Source organism: Labeo rohita, unplaced genomic scaffold (genome assembly GCF_022985175.1).
Source record: "Labeo rohita strain BAU-BD-2019 unplaced genomic scaffold, IGBB_LRoh.1.0 scaffold_96, whole genome shotgun sequence".
Lineage (NCBI taxonomy): Eukaryota > Metazoa > Chordata > Actinopteri > Cypriniformes > Cyprinidae > Labeo > Labeo rohita.
The window spans coordinates 208,502-230,501 of NW_026129920.1; the positions used below are offsets into that span (position 1 = coordinate 208,502).

At 37.3% G+C, this 22,000-nt stretch overlaps 2 protein-coding genes across 2 annotated transcripts; both read left to right on the plus strand.

Annotated features, from left to right (window-relative positions):
- Window positions 1-4,634: 4,634 nt before the first annotated feature.
- si:ch73-352p18.4 (inositol 1,4,5-triphosphate receptor associated 2) lies at window positions 4,635-10,936 on the plus strand. Its single transcript, XM_051105300.1, has 13 exons — window positions 4,635-4,742; window positions 4,818-4,884; window positions 4,998-5,166; window positions 5,247-5,387; window positions 7,575-7,706; window positions 7,784-7,928; window positions 8,028-8,062; window positions 8,254-8,301; window positions 8,384-8,460; window positions 8,546-8,623; window positions 8,699-8,812; window positions 8,885-8,999; window positions 10,871-10,936. Exons 3-13 carry the CDS (start codon window positions 5,098-5,100, stop codon window positions 10,934-10,936), a joined length of 1,020 nt encoding a protein of 339 aa, XP_050961257.1. The 5' UTR covers window positions 4,635-4,742; window positions 4,818-4,884; window positions 4,998-5,097.
- Window positions 10,890-21,972, plus strand: camk1ga (calcium/calmodulin-dependent protein kinase IGa). Its single transcript, XM_051105296.1, has 13 exons — window positions 10,890-10,991; window positions 12,553-12,665; window positions 15,596-15,721; window positions 17,082-17,156; window positions 17,245-17,383; window positions 17,460-17,583; window positions 17,664-17,739; window positions 17,822-17,934; window positions 19,929-20,007; window positions 20,144-20,231; window positions 20,314-20,627; window positions 21,283-21,386; window positions 21,469-21,972. Exons 2-12 carry the CDS (start codon window positions 12,580-12,582, stop codon window positions 21,353-21,355), a joined length of 1,293 nt encoding a protein of 430 aa, XP_050961253.1. The 5' UTR covers window positions 10,890-10,991; window positions 12,553-12,579; the 3' UTR covers window positions 21,356-21,386; window positions 21,469-21,972.
- The last annotated feature ends 28 nt before the right edge of the window (window positions 21,973-22,000 follow it).

The following is a 22,000-nucleotide window of genomic DNA, read 5'->3' on the forward strand; positions in this document are numbered from 1 at the left end:
ATCATTTGATTTAAAATCGGAAACGAGTGGTTCGCGAATCATTATTCAGACCGAAACTTCGGAGCGCGGATCGGGAATCATTTGATTTAGATCAGAACAGCGGAAGGGGTTCGCGAATCATTTCGCGAATTGAATGATTCGCGATCCATGTTCTGAAGTTCCGATCTGAAACAATGGTTCGCGAATCATTATTCAGACCGAAACTTCGGAGCGCGAATCGACTCATTCGATTTAGATCGGAACATCGGAGCGGTTCGATCGTAAATCATTTCGCGGATAGAATGATTCGCGATCCATGTACAGTTCCGATATGAAATGATGGTTCGCGAATCATTATTCAGATCGAAACTTCGGAGCGCGAATCGGGAATCATTTGATTTAAAATCGTAACATCGGAGCGTTTCGATCGTAAATCATTTCGCGAATTGAATGATTCGCGATCCATGTTCCGAAGTTCCGATCTGAAATGAAGGTTCGCGAATCATTATTCAGACCGAAACTTCGGAGCGCGGATCGGGAATCATTTGATTTAGATCAGAACTTCAGAAGCGGTTCGCAAATAATTTCGCGAATGATTCGCGATTCATTTCCTGAAGTCCCGATCCTTTTTTTATTTTTATTTTTTATTAAACATTACAGATATCCAAAACAACAAGACAGTACAATTACATGCAAAATAAAAAAACAAAAAAAAACAAAAAATACACAACAACAAAAAAAAAAAAAAAAACAACAAAAAAAAACAAATATACACAGATTTGTTGCTGGGGTAACAAAGGAAAAAAAAACAAGGTAATAAAATTACAATTTAGGATGACACAAAGGATGAATACAGAGATACAGTTTTCATAGCTTTCAAATTAGCAGAACTTTGGATAGTTTCTACATACTTATCCAAGTCCACTTTGAACAAAGAAAAAAGAGGTTTAGAGCCAGTAAACTTTTGTTTATGAATGTGAAATTTAGCTAACAGAAAACACAAATTAATTATGTAATATTTTCCTGTATTCTCCTTAGAATATTCAAATAATCCAAACAAAGCATCTTTAAAACAAAATGAGAAGTCACTTACAAAATAAGATTGGATAAACACCAAAAAATCAGACCAAAATTTCTGTGTGGGAACATTGCCAAAACAAATGAACGAAGTCTTCTTCAGAAGAATGACAAAAACTGCAGTTCACTTCAATATCAGGCTTATATTTCCTATATTTCCCTTCTTTTACTTTATTGGTAAGCAGATACTTATGAGGCAAGGTCCATACTTTCTCCCATGGTATGTTCTCCACAATATTATTCCAATACGGTATTACATATGGAATTGTTGTTATCTCAGCCTGGAAGAGAGCTCTGATTTTATAGTTATTTTTCTGACAACCTTCAGAAAAGCATACACCTCCAATCATTGTGTCAGTTAAATTCAGATAGTAAGAACACGGCCATGGAAATGTAGAACCTTGCAACAGAAAAGACACACCAGAGGGAATGGCATTGAAAACAATCGCATATACATCAGCAGACACAGGAATATTATATTTCTGTAAAAAATCTAAATAATTATAAAGTCTGCCTTGTGAGTTAAAAAGCTGTCCAACCAAAAGAAGGTTGTTTTCAAACCAATCCTTGAAGAAAAGTGATTTATTTTTGTAAAGAATATCCTTATTGTTCCATAAGTAGTGTTTGTGCAGAGAGAAGTTGTGTTTGTATATGAGGGACCAGGCCAAGAGCATCTGCTTATGGAAATTCTAAAGTCTGACAGGGATTTTTGAGACATTATAATTACAGAGTAAAAAAAAATTCAGGCCACCAACTTTAGAGAAGATATAATTGGGGATAATATTCCAAAGGGAAGAAGGATTTTTAAGAAAATTCTTAAACCAGTTAATTTTAAAAGTGTTGTTTAAGGTAGCAAAATCTAAAAAATCCAGTCCCCCTTGTTTTATTGGATTCATTATAACTGACTTCCTGATATAATGAGTTTTGTTTTTCCAAACAAAGTTGTTTAACATGCTTTCAACTTTTTTTGATGTTCCTTTGTCAACCTCCAAGGAAAGAGCAGCATAAGTCAGTCGAGACAATCCTTCAGCTTTAGAGAGTAAAATTCTTCCTCTTATTGATAAATCTCTCTGCAGCCACATATGGAGTTTCCTTTGTGTTTTCACTATTAAAGGGTCAAAATTTAGTTTACATCTTGTTTTTTGGTCTTTATTAATGACAATACCTAAGTATGTAACTTGATTTTTCACAGGCATGTTGCATATAGAGGGAATTTCACAGCGTTTAATCGACATTAACTCACATTTGTTGATGTTTAGACAGAGACCCGAAGCTCTGGAAAAGGACTTGATCAGTTACAAAGCTAAAGGGATTTGGGAAGCATCATTCAGAAACAGAGTAGTGTCATCAGCCAGCTGGCTAATTAGAATTTGTCTATGGTCAATTGAAATACCTTGTAAATTATTATAGGAAATGTGCAGGGCTAAAAATTGAGAGGCGAGTAAGAATAAATATGGAGATATAGGACAGCCTTGTCTTACTCCAGGTGACAAGCTGAATCTTGGTGAGGTTCCAAATTTTAATTTAATAGCACTATTATTATTTTTATACAGTGTTCTGATGGCTCTACAAAAGTGATCTCCAAAGCCAAATGTGGCAAGAACTTGAAATATAAACTTATGCTCAAGCGAATCAAATTAAGGCTTTGTAGAAGTCTAAGAAAAGCATGAAACTGTCATTAGGGACGTTCGCGATCGTGTTTCGAAGTTCCGATCTGAAATTATGGTTCGCGAATCATTATTCAGATCGAAAATTTGGAGCGCGAATCGAGAATCATTTGATTTAAAATCGGAACTTCGGAAGTGGTTCGTGAATCATTACTCAGACCGAAACGTCGGAGCGCGGATCGGGAATCATTTGATTTAGATCGGAACAGCGGAAGGGGTTTGCAAATAATTTCGCGAATGATTCGCGCTCCGAAGTGATCTTGGAGGTTCGCGAATCATTATTCATTATTTTCAGATTTTTTTTTTTTTAATTAAACAGTAGAAAACATCAAACCAGTACAGTCACAAAAACAAAACACAGAAAGAAAAAAGAAAGTATACACAAATACAAATCTCTCAAGGAAAATTAACCATGGTTTTATTAAGTGTTAACACTTGTTTACAATTGTTTTACTACAAATTCTAATCAAAATCATGGTTCATTTGTGGTTACCAACTATAGTAAACGTTTTTTTTTTTTTCTGTAAAGGATGTGTTGCAAGGTAAAAATGAATACATTACACCTTAAGAAGACAGGATGAAGAAGTATTTAGGGTATAATCTTTGTATTTTGATGTTGTTTGAGGGTATTAGGGGATCACAGGGGTGACTGAGTGCATTTTGGGTCTTCACCGTGGTGCTTTTTGACTTTCAGATGGTGTTTAACAGGTCCGTGGGATGTCTTTGAGGCTCATTGTGTGTTTTGAGAGGCAGTGGTGTTGTATATCGCAGGGTGTGAGGGTCACTGAAAGGTTTTCAAGGGTACGTGTTCTTCCTCTGAGTTGTTCTTCTGTCAGGTGGTTTCCGGTCTGTTACGTATATTTCCTCCTCAGCTGAAGGTCGTGACCCTGCGTTTGGTTGATGTGTTTTCTGTCTGTAAGGTCATAATTTATGAACACGTGAGGAACAGGATAACACACCCATTTGAACCTGATTATGATGGTCATTACGTGTGATTGTTTGTGTTAGTGTGTGTGTGTGTGTTGTATGATCTTTGTTTTAAGTGTGTGTGAATGTGCTCTGCAGATGTTGTATGAACAATGTGACCCCAGGGCGGCATAACTCGGCCCCTCTCCATTGTGTGTGTGTTCTGCGCGAGTTCCGCGTCCCAGCAAGCGGTCCGATTCCAGTCCGGATTCTGCCGTTTCTCAGTCCGTTTGCCTCACGCTGCGTCCGAGCTCAAAACAAAAGCGTTTAAGGGTTTCAAAAAGGATTTGGTCACATGAGATGCTGAAATCTGCCTAATACAGATTAGACGGATCAGCTCTCAAATCATGGGGCCTCAGACATACATGAGGAACACTGAATGAGCTGTTACAGTGTTTTACACATTCATAAATGCAATGAATCTCAGTATTTTTGTTTTATTAATATTATTTATTAGTTTGATTATTTGAACATTTTTGGTTGATTAGTTCAGCTCTCAGTTACTCAGTTGTACTCTGATTCCAAACATTAGTCACTGCTCACAGTGAGTTCTGTAGCGTCCTCTTGTGTTCAGGTTTGAAAGTACACTGTGCATTTTTTTAGGGTTTCACAACTGGGAGAATAATAATAATAATTATTATTAATAATAATAATAATATTTCATATATTATACGAATTATATTTAAAAGCTAAAATGTATTTATGTATTATTTTTTGTTGCATTAATTTTTCTCCCTCTGGTCTCTTGTGGCTCAGTTCTAATCTGATCTTTGACTCCTTTAGCTTCAAGAGTGCTGATGGGAAACTGTGTTATGTGGTGTTTGAGGCTCTCTGGTTTGTTTTAACCCTTTATGTGAGTGTGTGAGCTCTGACACACTGAGTTGTTTACATGTAGTGATTTCCTGCTGGTCTGGGATCAGTGGTCTTGTGTGTTTCGAGCTGCTTCACATCACCACAATGATTCCAGATCAGTGTTAAGGGCTGATGAGCGTTAAGAAGATTATGATTGACTCTTTATCTCTGAACGGACGGCATATGAACACAGACGCTACGGTAAGAAGAGCTTCACTCTGTATTATAGTATATTATGTTTTATTAGTTTTTAACTGATGTTTATTGTTTTATCAGAAGATGAATGAGTCAGGCCTCTGTAATTACACTGGAATACTGGGAGAAAGTGACGACAGTGATGACGGTACAAAATGCACACTCATAAACACCTACGCTTACTGTTGTACTACTGACACGATACCATGTTTTTAGACCCTAACATAATGTTAAATTGGTAGTTTTGTTCACACTTAACAGATCCAAACTCAGAAAACCTGTTGGGGGCTTCCTGGGAGAGTTTATCTATCATGGACAGACTGGGATTAAAGAGGTAAAGACCCCATGAAACACACACCATATGTTAATGCTAACGCTAACAGGAAATGTTTCTCACAGCAGTGTGGAGATGACGGAGGAGGAGGTGGAGGTGAGTCTCTCTGAATGCATGTTAGATGTAGAGCCAAACATCTCCAGACATCACTAACATCTGTGAATACGTCCAAGCAGAGCGCTTTTACCCAGTTTGCACTGGGGTTTTACTGCAATCAGTATACACTGACCCAGCGGCTGCAGGCGGAGCGACACGACCGCAGTGTCGCAGAGGAAAACCTGCAGAGAGAACTGAGACAGACCAAAGAGATGCTGCAGGTACCGCAGACGCAAAACTGAGACAATAACGATGGCTGTGGGAGTTTTGTGGAAGTGTTTTGGAATGGTTGTGAGAACGTTGTGAGAGTATTGTAAAATTGTTCTGAGAGTGTTGTCAGGGTTGTGGAATGGTTGTGAGAGCATTGTGAAAGTGTTTTGGAATCACTGTGAGAGCCTTGTGAGAGTGTTGTGAGAGTGTTGTCAGTGTTGTGGAATGGTTGTGAGAGCGTTGTGAGAGCATGGTAAGAGTGTTGTGAAAGGTTTATGAGAGCATTATGAGAGCGCTGTTGAATTGTTGTGAGAACGTTGTGAGAGTATTGTAAAATTGTTGTGAGAGCATTGTGAAAGTGTTTTGGAATCGTTGTGAGAGCCTTGTGGAATCTCTGTAAGAGCATTGTGAGATTGTTGTGGAATGATTGTGAGAGCATTATGAGACCGTTGGAATTGTTGTGGAATTGTTGTGAAAGCGTGAGAGTATTGCGGAATCATTGTGAGAACATTGCGAAGGCATTGTGGAATGGTTGTGAGAGTGTTAGAGTATTGTGAGCATTGTGAGGAAGTTGTGAGCATTGTGGAATCGCAGTGAGAGCGTTGTGAGAACATTGTGAGAGTTGTGAAATGATTTTAAGAGTGTTGTGAGTGTTGTGGAATGGTTGTGAGAGCATTGTGAAAGTGTTTTGGAATTGTAGTGAAAGTGTTGAGAGAGTATTGCGGAATCATTGTGAGAGTGTTGTGAGTGTTGTGGAATGGTTGTGAGAGTCTTGTGAGAGTATTTTGGAATTGTAGTGAAAGCGTTGAGAGAGTATTGTGGAATCATTGTGAGAGTGTTGTGAGAGTGTTATGAGCATTGTGGAATGGTTGTGAGAATGTTATGAAAATGTTTTGGAATTGTTGTGAGAGCCTTGTGGAATAACTGTAAGAGCATTGGAATGATTGTGAGAGTGTTATGGAATGATTGTGAAAGCGTTATGAGAGCGTTGTGGAATTGTTGTGAAAGCGTTGTGAGAGTATTGTGGAATTGTTGTGAGAGTGTTGCGAAGGCATTGTGAAATGGTTGTGAGAGCGTTTGTGAGTGTTGTGAGAGTGTTTGTGAGTGTTGTGAGAGTGTTGTGGAATGGTTGTGAGAGTGTTGAGTGTTGTAAGCATTGTGGAAGGGTTGTGAGAGTGTTGTGAGAACGTGGTGAGTATTGTAAGAGTGCTGTGGAATTGTTGTAGGAGCGTTGTGGAATGGTTGTGAGAGCGTTGTGATTAGGGCTGGGTATCATTCAAAAATGTTCGATATCAATGCCGATACAGATACCTTGACTTCGATACCAGTTCCTGAGTGAACTTTTTTCGATACCATATGAAATCAATTTTAACCAGATTACATTATGTCAAAATATTTTTTTTTTCAGCTTATTGACATTTATACAGATTCAAAGACTCCTGAGCCACTGGACAAAGGAACAAAAATTATCCAACACAATAAATCAGTGAAAATAATTTAAATAAAGCTCAAAAAGTTTTCAGTTTACACATCTGTTAGGCTACATTTACACTAGTGCATGTTTGTTTTTAAATGCATACCTCAGACAGAATCATAATTTCTATTCATTTTCCACTAATTTACTGACAAGCACTAGCACCTTCCAGCGCTGTCTGCCGGACTCAGAGGACATAACATATTTCAACAACATTACATGGCCAAAACACACATTGACGGCAAGCGGAAGTTATTACAAACAGACGCTGGTGGTTCAAAATGAGTTTTGAGTAAAAGCGGAATATAAATCTTATTTATTGTCTTATGTAGCATCATGCTACAGTGTTCATAAATGATCATGTAACGCACACTTTTGGTCATGTAGTATGGATAGATATCTTTTCTGAAATGCAAGTATGGGTGAAGATTGTTTTACTTTTTTTTACACAAAAACAAACCTGTGTAAACGTAGCCTTACATCTAAGCGGGTTGTAATGCTTTCACGCTACAGCCTCACGTGTGAGCCACATCTCTGAGTCTAACTGGTGTAAACTAGCAGGTGTGTTCGACTTTGTCGCGCTGTGCGCAGGACCAAGAGTGCTATAGAGAGCAGACTGCTTTGTATGGTTTCGGATCGCTCTCACGGATGCGCTGTGCGAGCATTGTGGAAGGGTTGTAAGAGGGTTATAAGAGTGTTGTAAAAAGTTTGTGTCATGCTGCAGGTGTTGTATGAGCGTCTTCCAGAGGTGGACAGCAGAAAGATGGTGCAGCAGATGGAGAACAACCTGCAGATGCTGGAAAGCAACATTAACAATGTCCTCAAAACAGCAGAAATGCTCGGAGCTGCACACCAGGTACTTTTCAAAACCTCAAACCAGAGATGCCACACCCCACACATCACATTGCATTATTAATGTTTTTCATACATCAGGAAGCACGTTTCAGACATGCAGTAGAGCTGATGTCAGTACACATGGAGCATCTCAAGAGACGTCACGCCATAGAGAGCGAGGAAATGCTGGAGGTCAGGAAGCTGCTGCACAGGAGGAAAGGCCGATTGCACAGTGACTCCACCGGTCAGTGCTGCCCCTAGTGGCCTGGAGGACATCTGACAATCACATCCCAGTATTTAAATAAGTCTGTACTTTTGAATAATTAGAGTTTTCCTCAAACAGATGACCGAGACCTGTTCAGACACTCATTACAACAGGTAACTGACCATAAATTAACTATTAGACTTACGTAAGTACCTCAATACCTCAATAACGCCTATTTAGTTGGCCACTCTTTTTTGTAGAATGAGCTTGATAGATGTGGTCTCTTTGATCTCTCAATATATTTAGTTTTGTATTATTGTGAAAAGTGTTTGACCATTAGTTATAGCTTGTGTTTTTGTTGTAGCCAACACGTCGCAGGGTCAGCATCACCTTCCTCCCATCTCAGTCTGAGGTACGTGTTTCTGGATCATATTCCAGCATTAATGTTTGGCATCTGAATGTTTTCATGAGTTTTTATAGATTTGTATCTTCAGTTGAAGCATCTAGAGGCTTCATTTCTAGAGAGCTGCAAAACCAATTTGGATGCAAAGAAGCTCCAAGCAGACAAGAGGTAAAACCACACGTCCCTAAGTTTGAGAGTATCTAAAACTTCATTCGGCCAGAAAACTTATTTGTTTCCTGCGTGCATCTTTCAGACAGGAAGTACTTCTTACAGATTCTCCTGTAAGCAGCCTAAACCTAGATGACGACGTTGACAGCAGCGTGTTTCAGAGGTAAAATGCAAGCAATACTCTTGAGATGTATTCGTATATATGTAAGTGCATGTGACCAAACTTCATATTCGCCAGTGCAACAGAAATCACGCCGCTGTGCCGTCGCCGTCATTATTCTCCGATCAAAGCCACAGGAAGTTCATTTGAGGGGGAGGAGTCCAAACAAAGGGAGGAGTCCAACCAAGAGCTGTACGTTTACAAATATTCATTGTAATTTATGTGCATAAAATACACCACTAACATGCTCTCTGATGTTTGCAGGCAACTCTTATCACAACAGCGCCCCCTGTTGTCCTGGAGGTATGGATGGATCATGAGAATGTTGATTGTATTCAGTCTGTTGATGCTAATGGTGGTTTTATATCTAGTTATGAGTGTTTGTATAAATAACTGATGGTTTAATGTGGTTACTTGATATTAAACAACTAGTTTAGTTCAAAATAAACATCTGTAGTAACTAACTCATGAATGAATGGATGTTTTTGTTATGGGTGGCTTGAGTGTGATTGACTGTGTGTTTCCACCAGATGACAGTAGTGAGTTAAAGTGATTCATTCACTCATTACCAAGCACAGCAGATGAACTTAACTGGATTATAGTGTTACATTCATTGTAACCTTTGTGAATGTGGCTGCACAAGTCTGTCCTGAACACAATACAATATTAAATATTCTAATTTAATACAACTGAATCCAAAACCATGGCAACAGATTAATGACACTAATTAAATTCAGAGAGACATTGAAACACGATTCAACAGGTGTTACTCATTTCACACTGCTTTTATTTGGATTGTTCTGATAATGAATGCACTGGGACATCTCGCTGAGAGATATAAATATTTTAATTACGGAGTGCAGGTTATGAATGAAAAACGTCCGTATAATTGAATAGAATAGATTAAACTTCATCCTCATTCTGCTGAAATTATATAAACGCTTACAGACGTTTGCTAATAGTCCTTCACATGCTTCTTGGAATAAATGACCACTTCTGTTTCCTATCCTGTGAATTGTAGGGCACCCTAAACCCACCCACATCCTTCAGCATAACCAATCACAGCTCAGAATGAGAAACGAGATCAGGAAGCGCTGTTAATGTTAAGGTTATTTTAATTAGATTAAAGCAACTCAAAGGAGCTGAAATTGTTCTTGAAATAACATTTGCTCTTGCACATGCAGATCATAATTAGGAGAAACGTGCATGACAGAAAATAATGCAAATAAACTGAGTGAAGTTATATTAATAATTCAATAATAATAATAATATGCAAAAATAAAAACAATGCAATGAATTATATGTTTTATAATATAAAAATACAAATTGTATATTATATAATGTATTATAACACATAGTATAATATTAGATGTTTATAAAATCATTCTTTTCCAGGATATCTGCTATAGGCTATTGAAAGAAGATTTCATATTTTATTTTTTCATGTATTATATTGTTATTATACATCATATTAGGTCATTGTAATAACTGGTATGATTAAAAAAAATTATAATCATACATACATATAAAATTAATCCAGCAATAAGGAGGTTTTGTGTCATGTGATTATGATTACTATAATCTTATGTAATATTACTGCTGATGATTGAGCGGTGTGTAATGAATGTAACTGTATTATGATGAGATAAAGTGTAAGACAGACGCAGGAGCTGCTGTGAAATGATCTGATGATGTAACTCAGGCTAACGAACAGAACATGTGCTGAGACTCGCTGCCAACACACAGCTCATGCAGCTTCATGTGCTTCACTAACGCTCTCTGTGTGTGCATATCTGCCACTTTACATCATTTATAATCATATTATCAACAGATATTAGCATACTGACAGGAAGTGAGTGAATGTGAATGACAGGCATTGATAAATAGGATAAACTCATGCATGATGCAAAACTATATTAGACTATAAGACACCCACTGAAATAATTCAGCGCTCACCTGTTCACACAGGTGTGTCATGGACACACATCTGCATGTTATAACACACACTTGTTGTCTAAAATCAAATATTTTTTTATAAAAATGCATTATTTTTACGAGTATTACAAGTGATTTACAAGTTCTTCCTAAAATTAATAAGCAAAACCACGAATCAGAGTTTATTTTTTCAGTATTAAAGCACTGGTTAACATATTTAACGTCAGGGGTTTTGTTCAATTTTAAAGTGGATCTCTTATACTTTCTTTGTATTGTAATGCTTGCACGGTAAGGTTATTCTGATCTGGTTCTCAGGTGATCGGGGGTGACGTCACGCGCTTTGGCTCCGCCCCCGCGCGCTCTCCTGAGGCTGCGATGTGAGCGTTACAGTGCAGGTAGATGCTCGTCAGTACCTCACACCTCCTGTCCGCTCCGGGTAAGACACATCCTATTCATTCGCTTTAATTACCGACAATAATCAGCAGAGATTTCACTGAGAGTTTGTTATGCGTGAGTTATTTATTTTAGCAGCAAGTTTTCAACTCTAAATGTTGCCTGTTGTGAATATTTTGAACTTGAATTTTAAACGTTGAAGAGAAAGACGTTAGAGATAAGAGACGTTACAGAAAAGACGTTAGTTGAAGAGAAAGAAGAAAGATAACCGTAAATTATGATCATTATGCAACATTATGTAGATCGGCAGTTGTTAAGTCTTGAATATAAATGAAATACATGAATTACATTTTATTACTGTTCTTTAAAATTAAAACGTGCGGTAACCAGTTATCTGTTTAATATTATATATTAATGTAATAATGTTTATTAATATGATTAAGTAAAGTTATTAGCAACACTGCAACACTGTAAATAAAAATAAGTTTATATATTTTACAAGAAAATAAGGTTTCAGGTTTGCCACAAAATTTCGCGTTTAATTTAATTACCTGCAGTTTCTTTGTAAGTAATTGTAAAATAAATTTGAATGAAACTTGTTTCTATATCATTTATATTCAGTGAAATGACAATGAACAGTATTTATAAACTGAGATTTATCTCAATCTCATTGAGTAAAAATGCTTTCTATTGAGGTTTGTTAGGATAGGACAATATTTGTCCAAGAAACAATCTGAGGGTGCAAAAAAATCAAAATATGAAGAAAAACACCTTTAAAGTTGTCCAAATTAAGTTCTTAGCAAAGCATATTACTAATTAAAAATTAAGTTTTGATATATTTACGGTAGGAAATTTATAACGTACCTCAATGGAACATGATCTTTACTTAATATCCTAATGATTTTTGGCATTAAATTAAAATTTAATCATTTTGACCCAAACAGTGTATTGTTGGCTATTGCTACAAATATACCCATGCGACTTATGACTGGTTTTGTGGTCCGGGGTCACATATATATATTTTCAAAGCATGTATTAATCTTTGTTACTGTTAGTTATACAAAATAATGGTAGCCATAAGAAATAAAAAAGGACTAAAAAGTATTAATTAGCATCACTAAATCAAGCTAAATACATCATTTTTATAGGTTTAATAAATGATAAAAATGATTTTTTTAAATGCAAGTTACCACTTTTCACACTGTGGTAAAAATATAATGTGTAGTTCACAGTGCATTGTTTAATTTTTTAACTTAACATTAGGTAAGATTAATAAATGCTGTAAAAGCACTGTTCATTGTTAGTTCATTTTAACTAATGCAGTATACTTATGTTAACAAATGAAACCTTGTTTTTTTCTGTAAAATATTACTAAAGCATTTAAACATAGGCTGGTTTTGCTTCAGATATATATCAGTGTGAGTGTTAATGCAATAACCTACATAGAGAGGTGAAAGGTCAGAGATTAAAACTCACATTCATTAGTGTGAATGAAGTCACACTTCTGAAGGATTATGAACATGAAGAGACTCACATGTGATGTTTATGTAAGTGCTGTTGTGAATTAACACGACTGATCTCTGTTCATAACGTGTTTGCCGCAGGAGTCAGTTTGTGAAACTTGAGCCACAATGGGTCGGAAGGAGATCGACTGCAGCTGGAAGAAAATCACCACCAACATTAAGGACATTTTCGACTTCAAGGAAGTTCTGGGGTCGTAAGTATTATACAAACATTTTGTTTATGAGGAAATACTGAAATGTTTAGCCTGTGTGCTGAGTCAGAAATCAGTGCTCATGAAGGTGTTTTTGCGAGGTTGAGCGCTATTACAGGATAAGCAGCTTTATCGCTGAGAGGAGACACATGCATTCGACAGCAGTGCTAATCGGAGCCTGAGACACAGATTAACGGATTGAGGGCCAGGAGACATTTTTATCAATGAAGCCCTTCATCCTCTTGTTCCTATTGAGAGACACCTGGAAGACCTGTTTAGCAGTGATACATAATATTATATGGTGTTATTGAGCATTGTGAAGCTTTATGAAGTATTATGGGATGTTATAAAGCCTTACAAAGTGTTCTGAAATGTTATGAAACATAACAAAGCATTTCGAAATGTTATGAAGCTTTGAAAGGGCCTGTTATCTCTTATGACAGTTTATGAAGCATTGTAAGGTGTTATGAAGCTTTGTTATGAAACATTTTAAAGAGTACTAAGCCATTGGTAGGCATTGTAAAGTGTTACTTTATGAAGTATTATGAGATGTTATGAAGATTTATGAGCAAATATAAGTTGCTATGACACATTATTAAGTGCTCGAAATGTTATGAATCTTTAAGAGGCACTTTTATCTACTTTTTGAAGGTTTATGAAGCATTATGAGATGTTATGAAGCATTTTAAAGCACTTTGGAATGTTATGTAGCTTTAAGATGCTTTTATCTCTTATGACACTTTATGAAGGGTTATGAAGCTACATACATTTTAAAAAAGCAAAAACAATGAAGGGTGTTACGAAGCATTGTAAAGAGTACCAAGCCGTTAGGAGGCATTGTAAAGTGTTATAGTATGAAGTATTATGAGATGTTATGGAAATTTATGAGCATTATGAGATGTTATGAAGCATTATAAAGTGCTTTGAAATGTTATGAAGCTTAAAGAGGCACGTTTATCTCTTATGACACTTTATAAAGAGTTATGAAGGCATTATGAAGTGTTTTGAAGCTTTATGAAATTTAATGAAACTTTATAAAACACTACAAGGTGTTATAATCCTTTGTAAGGCATTATTGAACCATTAAATGAGGAACTGTAAAGTGTTATGAAACTTATAATGTTATGAAGCATTATAAGATGTTATAAAGCTTTATGTGCTCTGTAGGGTATTGTGAAGTGCTATGACACATTATGAGATGTTATAAAGCATTATATAGTGTTCCAAATTGCTATGAAGTTTGTCAATATACCATACGCTCTTTATAACACATTATAAAGGGTTATGAAGCATTATGAGATGTTATGAATCATTATGGGGCACTATAAAAGCTAGGAAGCTTTGTAAGGCTTTACAGGACCATTATGAGGCAATGTGGAGTAAAATTGATCTTTATGAAGATATTTGAAGCTTCTTGAAGCATAATGAGCATATAAGCTGTCAGGCACAATGAACCATTATGAGGCCTTGCTGTGAAGTTTTATAAAGCTTTATGAACCATTACAAACTATTCCAAAATGTTATAAACCTGTAAGAAGCACTATAAGATCTTACGACACATATTAAGGGTTATGAAGCATTATGAGGTGTTATGAAGCTTTATGAAATATGCAACGCTATAAGGTGTTAAGGTTTTAAATGTGTTCTGAACCATTAAATCAGATGTTGTGAAGTGTTATGAAACATTATGCAATGAAGGCATGAAGCTTTAGGAGACAATATAAGCTCATATGATACTTTGTGAAGATTTATGAAGCATTGTGAGATGCTATGAAGCTTCATGCGGCACAATAAGGGGTTAGGAATCTATGAGGCATTATAAAGTGTTATGAAGCTTTATAAAGTATATCGAATTGTTATGAAGCATTATAGCGTGTTACGAAACTTAATGAAGCATTATTCATAACATTGATATTACGAAGCACCATAAGCTCTAGTGAAGTTACATGAGGTGTTATAAGAAGTATTATGAGGTGCTACTAAATAATCTGAAGTATTATGAAGGCAGAATAAGGAGTTACAAAGCTTTACAAGGCATGTTGAGGAATAGAGAAGAATTAAAAGGTGACTCATTTAGGCTTTATGAGATATTATTAGACATCATGAGTCATGAAATGTTTTGAACGATCTGTAAGTTGATATTCAGAGATGTTTGTTGACCGTGTCGGCATTAGTGAGTCTCTCTCTCTCTCTGAGAGTTTTGGCACCTGTCAATCTTCATCTGCGTGTGAATGAGATACAGACATCAGAGAACATCCTGACACTAGTCAATTAAAGGATTACTGAGAGGTGAATGTACGTGAGTTTACCAAGCTACATTACAGGGACATATTTGCCTCTAGAAGACAACTGTATCTGATGAAACTGCTAATTGTGTTAAGTTCGTAAAAGAGTTCTTGTTAATTGTGCATGAGTGCCATAATTGGCTGCTGCACACATTTGTGTGGATTACAGCACGTTTAGAAAGTTGCCATGATCTGATTGACTTCAAATAATTACCCAATCATCAATTGGCAAGGTGACTAATGTGATAATCATTGCTTTCACACATAGATGGTTTAAGAATATGCCAAGCATGGTGAGAACAGTGGTTGCAGAGGTGATCTGGGTGATTGCTAGGGTGTTCAGGATTAAAGGCATTGTGGTAATCAGTCATGAGGGGCGGCATTGGGTCTCTTATATAACGCACAGTAATCCTCCTCCTAGAACGATTATTCATGAGAGAGGTGGACTCAAGATAGACACCAGGTGGGTTCAAGTCTTCACAGGAACAGGCTGGACATGGACAGCGCGGCCTTGTGCATACAGATTAGTGCTGATCTCCATGCACTCAACTTAAAGCTCGCTAGGAATCCAACATTTAGAGCTTCACATACGGCAATAAGATTCTGTTGTTGTTTACGTGGTTACAATGTTCATAACTGTTTCTGCAGGGGTTCGTTTTCTGAGGTTTACCTGGTAAGAGAGAGAAAGACCGGGAATTTCTATGCCCTAAAGTGTGTGAAGAAGAAACAGCTGCACCACTCAAACCTCGAGAACGAGATCAAAGTGCTGAGGAGGTGCAAGAAAAAACAAGACACAAACACCAGAGACCAGTATCTACAGACCACAGACACTTAGATCACAAATATAATCATCACAGACACTACAGACCATGAATATCACAGATCATGAACAAAAAGATCACAGACCATCACTAACACCAGTGTTGGGAGTAGCACATTACAAGAAACAAATGATGTAATGCATTACTTTTTAATTTATCTGAGCTACTTTTTCAAATAAGTAACGGCAGTTACTTGGTTTTCCCACGACCGATTGACTGACAGCTCTCCTGAAATCAGGAGTAAGTGCAGAGGTGCACTGTACTGTACGCTGTGTGAACATGATGTTACTGTAGTCCTAAACTAAATGTGAACATGCATTTATCCATCTCACGGCACAGATTCAGTATTCCTCAAAAGGAGTAAAAACGGTGAAATGCAAACTCAGAATATTACACCGACCTACAATAATTAAATATGTTAAATAACACAGTGTCCTTTACTACGCAGCATTAACTTTAAACGCACATTTTCTTCAGCCTGAGGCTTATTCACTTTTTCACTATTGGTGTGAAAGGGGGTTTTACTCATGTCAAAAATATAACTTTTTTTATATTAAAAACAAATAAGCCAGCCCAGCCAAGGTGAGAAAAATTAGTAATTAGTTACTTTTTTAGGGAGTAACACAACATTGTAATGCTTTACTTTTAAAAGTAACTTTCCCCAACAAACATCACTAATATAAACACTACAGACCAGTATAATCACCAACAACAAAGACCATAACATTCACAGACCACTAACACAAACACCACAGAACACTAAAATAAACATTTAGATAATAAATATAATTATCACAGACACTACAGACCATAAATATGACAGACAAGACCAATATCACCAACACTACAATCCGCAGACATTACAGACTAATTACGCTAATATAAACACTCATATCACAAAAAAATAATCACATACTATTAACACTACAGACCTTAAACATAAACACCACCTACACAACAAACCATTAACATAACAGAACACAAAGTCCACAAAAATAATCATCACAGGTAATTTGGTTATTTATACAGACACAACCAGCTGTAAAAAACACAGACTATTAATATAAACACTATAGACCAATATTGGCAACATACAGACTATAAACACCACAGCTGACAAACACCACCACCCATTATCGATTAATTGATCATTCATTTAATACCGTTTGACATGGGAATGTCCAAAAATTGATGACATAAACCATAAAATCTACAGACCACAACCCCCTAAAACTACTGACAAAACACTACAAAACCTGTGCCAAAAACCATGTTCTGGATTCTTCTAACTCTCTCCCTTCTCTGTCTTTCAGCATAAAGCATGATAATGTGGTGGGACTGGAAGATTTCTACGAAACGAGAACACACTATTACCTGGTCATGGAGCTGTACGTGTTTTATAATGCCTGAAATACACATACAAATGCACACATTTTTTGTTTTAGCGTCGTTTTAACATGTTTTTAACATGTGAAGGGTGTCGGGCGGAGAGCTCTTCGACCGTATTCTGGATCGAGGTGTTTACACGGAAAAAGACGCCAGCCGTGTGATCAAACAGGTCCTGGAGGCCGTTTCCTACTTGCATCAGAAAAGCATCGTCCACAGAGACCTGAAGGTGAGAGAGGACAATCTTCTAACGCTTGAGTTTCTAATGAAATGTTAGTAACGTCTGTGCTTTTGTCCGTGTGTAGCCTGAGAACCTGCTGTACTACAGTCCAGACGAGAACGCCAAGATCATGATCAGCGACTTCGGCTTGTCCAAGATGGCCGACCACGACGTGATGTCCACAGCCTGTGGGACACCAGGATATGTCGGTATGAACAAATCACCATCATATTTGCCTTAGACTGCCTACAGTGTTTATGATTCTCATAATTCTGGTGTTTCTCCTCAGCTCCAGAGGTTCTGGCTCAGAAACCGTACAGTAAAGCTGTGGACTGCTGGTCTATCGGCGTCATAACCTACATCTTGTGAGTCTGGGATCATATAGACATACATTCCTGTGAGCCAGTCAGTTGTGTTTCTCCTTTAATCTCTTATGTGTTTGTTTAGGTTGAGTGGCTACCCACCATTTTACGAGGAAAATGAAACACGCCTGTTCTCCAAAATCATGAAGGCAGAATATGCGTTCCACTCACCATACTGGGACGACATCTCTGAGTCAGGTGCGTTGCAAAGACTTTAAAGACTCAGTAGCCTTATAAACATAAAGTGACACTACTGCCACCTGGAACCCATTGACTGTATTACAACATCAACTCCTATAGAGATTATTCATGCACAGATCTCTTTTTTGCTGTGAATAATTAAGTTGGTTTGAGAAAGGCAACTTACTGAAATGCTATTTAAACTACTTTTTCTTATTATTCTTCTGAGACTAAACCTGTCGACACTAACTCCTCCTAGAGCTTTAACTCTACAAACTCAGCCCAGATCTTCAAACTGATCTGACGAGTGTGCTGTATCTTTTCTAACTGATCGGCCTAACGGTTTTCCTAAAAATGACGATTAAAACTGGGAAAAATCCCATAGACTTACATTGACGGAATGTTCAAATGAGCCAGCACTTTTCAAATTTCAACTGTCAAAACTCCCAGAATCCTTTGAGACTCAATCAAACTTCCCTTCTGTGTACTATATTTCTAATCCATTGAGACTCAAACTCATTTATCCATGGCTAGCAACCAGAATCATGCTAGAAACATGCTAGCACCTTGGTAATCATGCTAGAAACATGCTAGCAGCTTGCTAATCATTATAGAAACATGTTAGCAGCTTGCTAATCATGTTAGAAACATGCTAACAACTTGCTAATCAGGCTAGAAACATGGTAACAACATACTAATCGTGCTAGAAACATGTTAGAAACTTGCTAATCATGCTAACAACATGCTAACAAGTTGTTAACATGTTAGAAACATGCTAGCAACTTGCTAATTGTGATAGCAACAAGCTAACAGCTTGCTAATCATGCTAGAAACATGCTAGCAGCTTGCTAATCATTATAGAAACATGTTAGCAGCTTGCTAAACATATAGAAACATGCTAACAACTTGCTAATCAGGCTAGAAACATGGTAACAACGTACTAATCGTGCTAGAAACATGTTAGAAACTTGCTAATCATGCTAACAACATGCTAACAAGTTGTTAACATGTTAGAAACATGCTAGCAACTTGCTAATTGTGATAGCAACAAGCTAACAGCTTGATAATCATGCTAGAAACATGCTAGCAGCTTGCTAATCATTATAGAAACATGTTAGCAGCTTGCTAAACATGTAGAAACATCCTAACAACTTGCTAATCAGGCTAGAAACATGGTAACAACGTACTAATCGTGCTAGAAACATGTTAGAAACTTGCTAATCATGCTAGCAACATGCTAACAAGTTGTTAACCATGTTGGAAACATGCTAGCAACTTGCAGATTGTGCTAGAGACATGCTAGCAACATGCAAACAAGTTGTTAACCATGTTAGAAACATGCTAGCAACTTGCTAATTGTGATAGCAACACGCTAACAGCTTGCTAATCATGCTAGAAACATGCTAAACATGCTAGCAACATGATAGCAACTTGCTAATCATGTTAGAAACATGCTAGCAACCTGCTAATCATGCTAGAAACATGCTAGCAGCATGTTAATCATGTTAGAAACATACTAGCAACTTATTAATCATGTTAGAAACATGCTACCAACATGTTAACAACTTGCTAATCATGCCAGAAACATGCTAGCAACTTGTTAATCATGCTAGAAACATGCTAGCAACATGCTAATCATGCCAGAAACATGCTAACAACTTGTTAATCATGATAGAAACATGCTAGCAACATGTTAACAGCTTGCTAATCATGCTAGAAACATGCTAGCAACTTGCTAATCATGCTAAAAACATGTTAGCAATATGCTATCTATCTATATATCTATCTATCATCTCTTACAGACTGTATTGCCTTCAAAACATTCAAACTTTTTAACCTTTTAAAACTACTTTAAACTTCAAACTATTTCGGACTGAAAACCATCAAACTTAAAACTTTTCAAAACTTTTTAACCTTTCTGGTCCAGATTTTCTCAAGCCAACTTAAAGTTTGTCTTGACAAACTTTTGTATCTAGTTGTGATTAAACTCTCTATACCTTTGATATCTGCAGCGAAGGACTTCATCAGACACATGCTGGAGAAAAACCCTAGTAAACGCTTCACCACCGAGCAAGCGCTCAGTCATCCATGGTGAGAAACACAAAGCCACATCTCTGAGAATCTCAATACTGTTCTACATTCAGAGTCATGAATGAAACACATAATAATGAAACCCTGATTTATGAATCAACAAGTTGGTTAATGAATAAATGGTCTGTTTGTTCAGGATCAGTGGAAACACGGCGCACAATGACAACATCATTCATTCGGTCTGTGAGCAGATCCAGAAGAACTTTGCCAAATCCAAATGGAAGGTGAGTGAAAGAGCAAATCATATATTCTTCAATTTATGAGTGATTCCTGATGTCCGTATGACGTTGTGCGTGTGTGTTTTAGCGGGTCATTAATGCGACGGTGGTGGTCAGTCACATGCGGCGGCTCCAGCTGGCACACGCTGACCCTGCACCCCCGCCCCCGACCCCACTCATCCAGGTGCTGGACGTCTCGTCTTCTGGCCCGCCCCCCAGCGAGTTGGACACCAATGGGAACCCCTCGTGCAGTCACATGACCCTGTCGCCACAGGCTGATGTCAGCAGGGGGCGTGGCCCACTCAAAGCCTGCAACAGCGAGCCGATGCACGCACTAGTCATCTGTGAGACGGGGCAACACGTGTATCGCTCCGAATCGGACTTGCCCTGCGCCGCCAACAGGTGCAAAGCTAATGTCTACATGGCCAGAATCAAATACTGGATAAAATAGTGTATATGTGTTAAAACTGATACTGTTGGTCAGCTAAATTCATTCAGCTGTCCATTTTAGCGAATTGATTCATAACTCTGATTAACTGATTTATAACTAATACCAAAGAATTAATTCATTCGCTTGATTCAGTGACTGATTCAATTTATTTAAAGAATTGAATGAGTTAATTAAGTGAAGAGATCCTATTGTTTCAGTGAAGCTAATTGGTTAAACAAATTGGTTTGACTCAGTGAATCAGTTCACTTGATCCACTATTTGACTCATTGGATTCAGCGAGTCGATTCATGACTGATTCAGTGAGTTGATTCATGATTATTTCAGTGAGTCGATTCATAAGTGATTCAGTGATTCATTTGTTCAAATGAATCTCCATGTGGCATGTTATTAAATGGCTTAATAAAAAATGCTAGATAATCTGTTTTTTATATATAGATTTATGTTATATATATATTTAACTAAACATGCTTTAGAAATTGCATTTATACTGTTATGTTACTCACTGTATTAAACATTAGAATGTAAATGGGTGAAGTTAAAAGTTCATTTGATTGTAAATATATCAATATTTTCAAATAAAATATTTTTTTTCTCTGCTTGTTTCAGATCGGACAGAGTGACACATTGCACAGATGAGCAGGGCCAGTCCATGCAGACGGGGGTTTGCTCTGTGATGTAATCATGTGATTGACAGCCGTCTGTCAAATCAAGTGAGTAGGGCCTGGGCCGGCCACTTTGAGCATCTTGTTACAGTAAAGGTGTGTGACGTCTTGTCTTATGTGTCCCTCTCAGATCCTGCGCTCGTAGGATCATCAAGTGTGTGTTTTTCACGGGCGGCTCGGGATCCGTCGCACGTCGCATCCACACGAGTGCCAATTGCACACACATCTGCATCTCAAATCTTCATGTCTCACTAGCAAAAGTGTCATTTTGAGGAGATCGAGAATGTCATTTCTCTCAGGAATTCAGGATGAGGCTGGTTTATTGTATTTTCATCTGTATATTAACGTACGATAGTCGTATTTGGGCTGATGGCGGTGCTTCATGGGAAGGGGCGGATCACATGTGCCACTGTTCTACTGTGAACGGCTGCAGATTTGACTGTTTTTAAGCTGAGGACTGTGTTTAAATCTTATTTTCTTATTTTTAACACATACTCGCTGTTGTTATATCTATATTTATGTTTTATATATGCATATAAGATGATTTTATCTGTTTTTCAGGGGCTTTTTAAGCAAAGCCCTGCTGTAATCCATAAATACGCTGCTGTATGTCTGTATCAAAAAACTAAATAAAATTATTTACACACCAACATAATATCCTG

What these genes read in the sequence shown, in the direction of transcription:
- si:ch73-352p18.4 (XM_051105300.1), top strand. Translation starts at nt 5,098, where the DNA reads ATGTTAATGCTAACGCTAACAGGAAATGTTTCTCACAGCAGTGTGGAG. An exon ending in AGACCAAAGAGATGCTGCAG is followed by an intron (nt 5,388 to 7,574) that starts GTACCGCAGACG and finishes GTCATGCTGCAG; the next exon opens with GTGTTGTATGAGCGTCTTCC. An exon ending in TCCTCCCATCTCAGTCTGAG is followed by an intron (nt 8,302 to 8,383) that starts GTACGTGTTTCT and finishes TTGTATCTTCAG; the next exon opens with TTGAAGCATCTAGAGGCTTC.
- camk1ga (XM_051105296.1), top strand. Translation starts at nt 12,580, where the DNA reads ATGGGTCGGAAGGAGATCGACTGCAGCTGGAAGAAAATCACCACCAAC. An exon ending in TATTACCTGGTCATGGAGCT is followed by an intron (nt 17,157 to 17,244) that starts GTACGTGTTTTA and finishes TAACATGTGAAG; the next exon opens with GGTGTCGGGCGGAGAGCTCT. An exon ending in GGCGTCATAACCTACATCTT is followed by an intron (nt 17,740 to 17,821) that starts GTGAGTCTGGGA and finishes GTGTTTGTTTAG; the next exon opens with GTTGAGTGGCTACCCACCAT.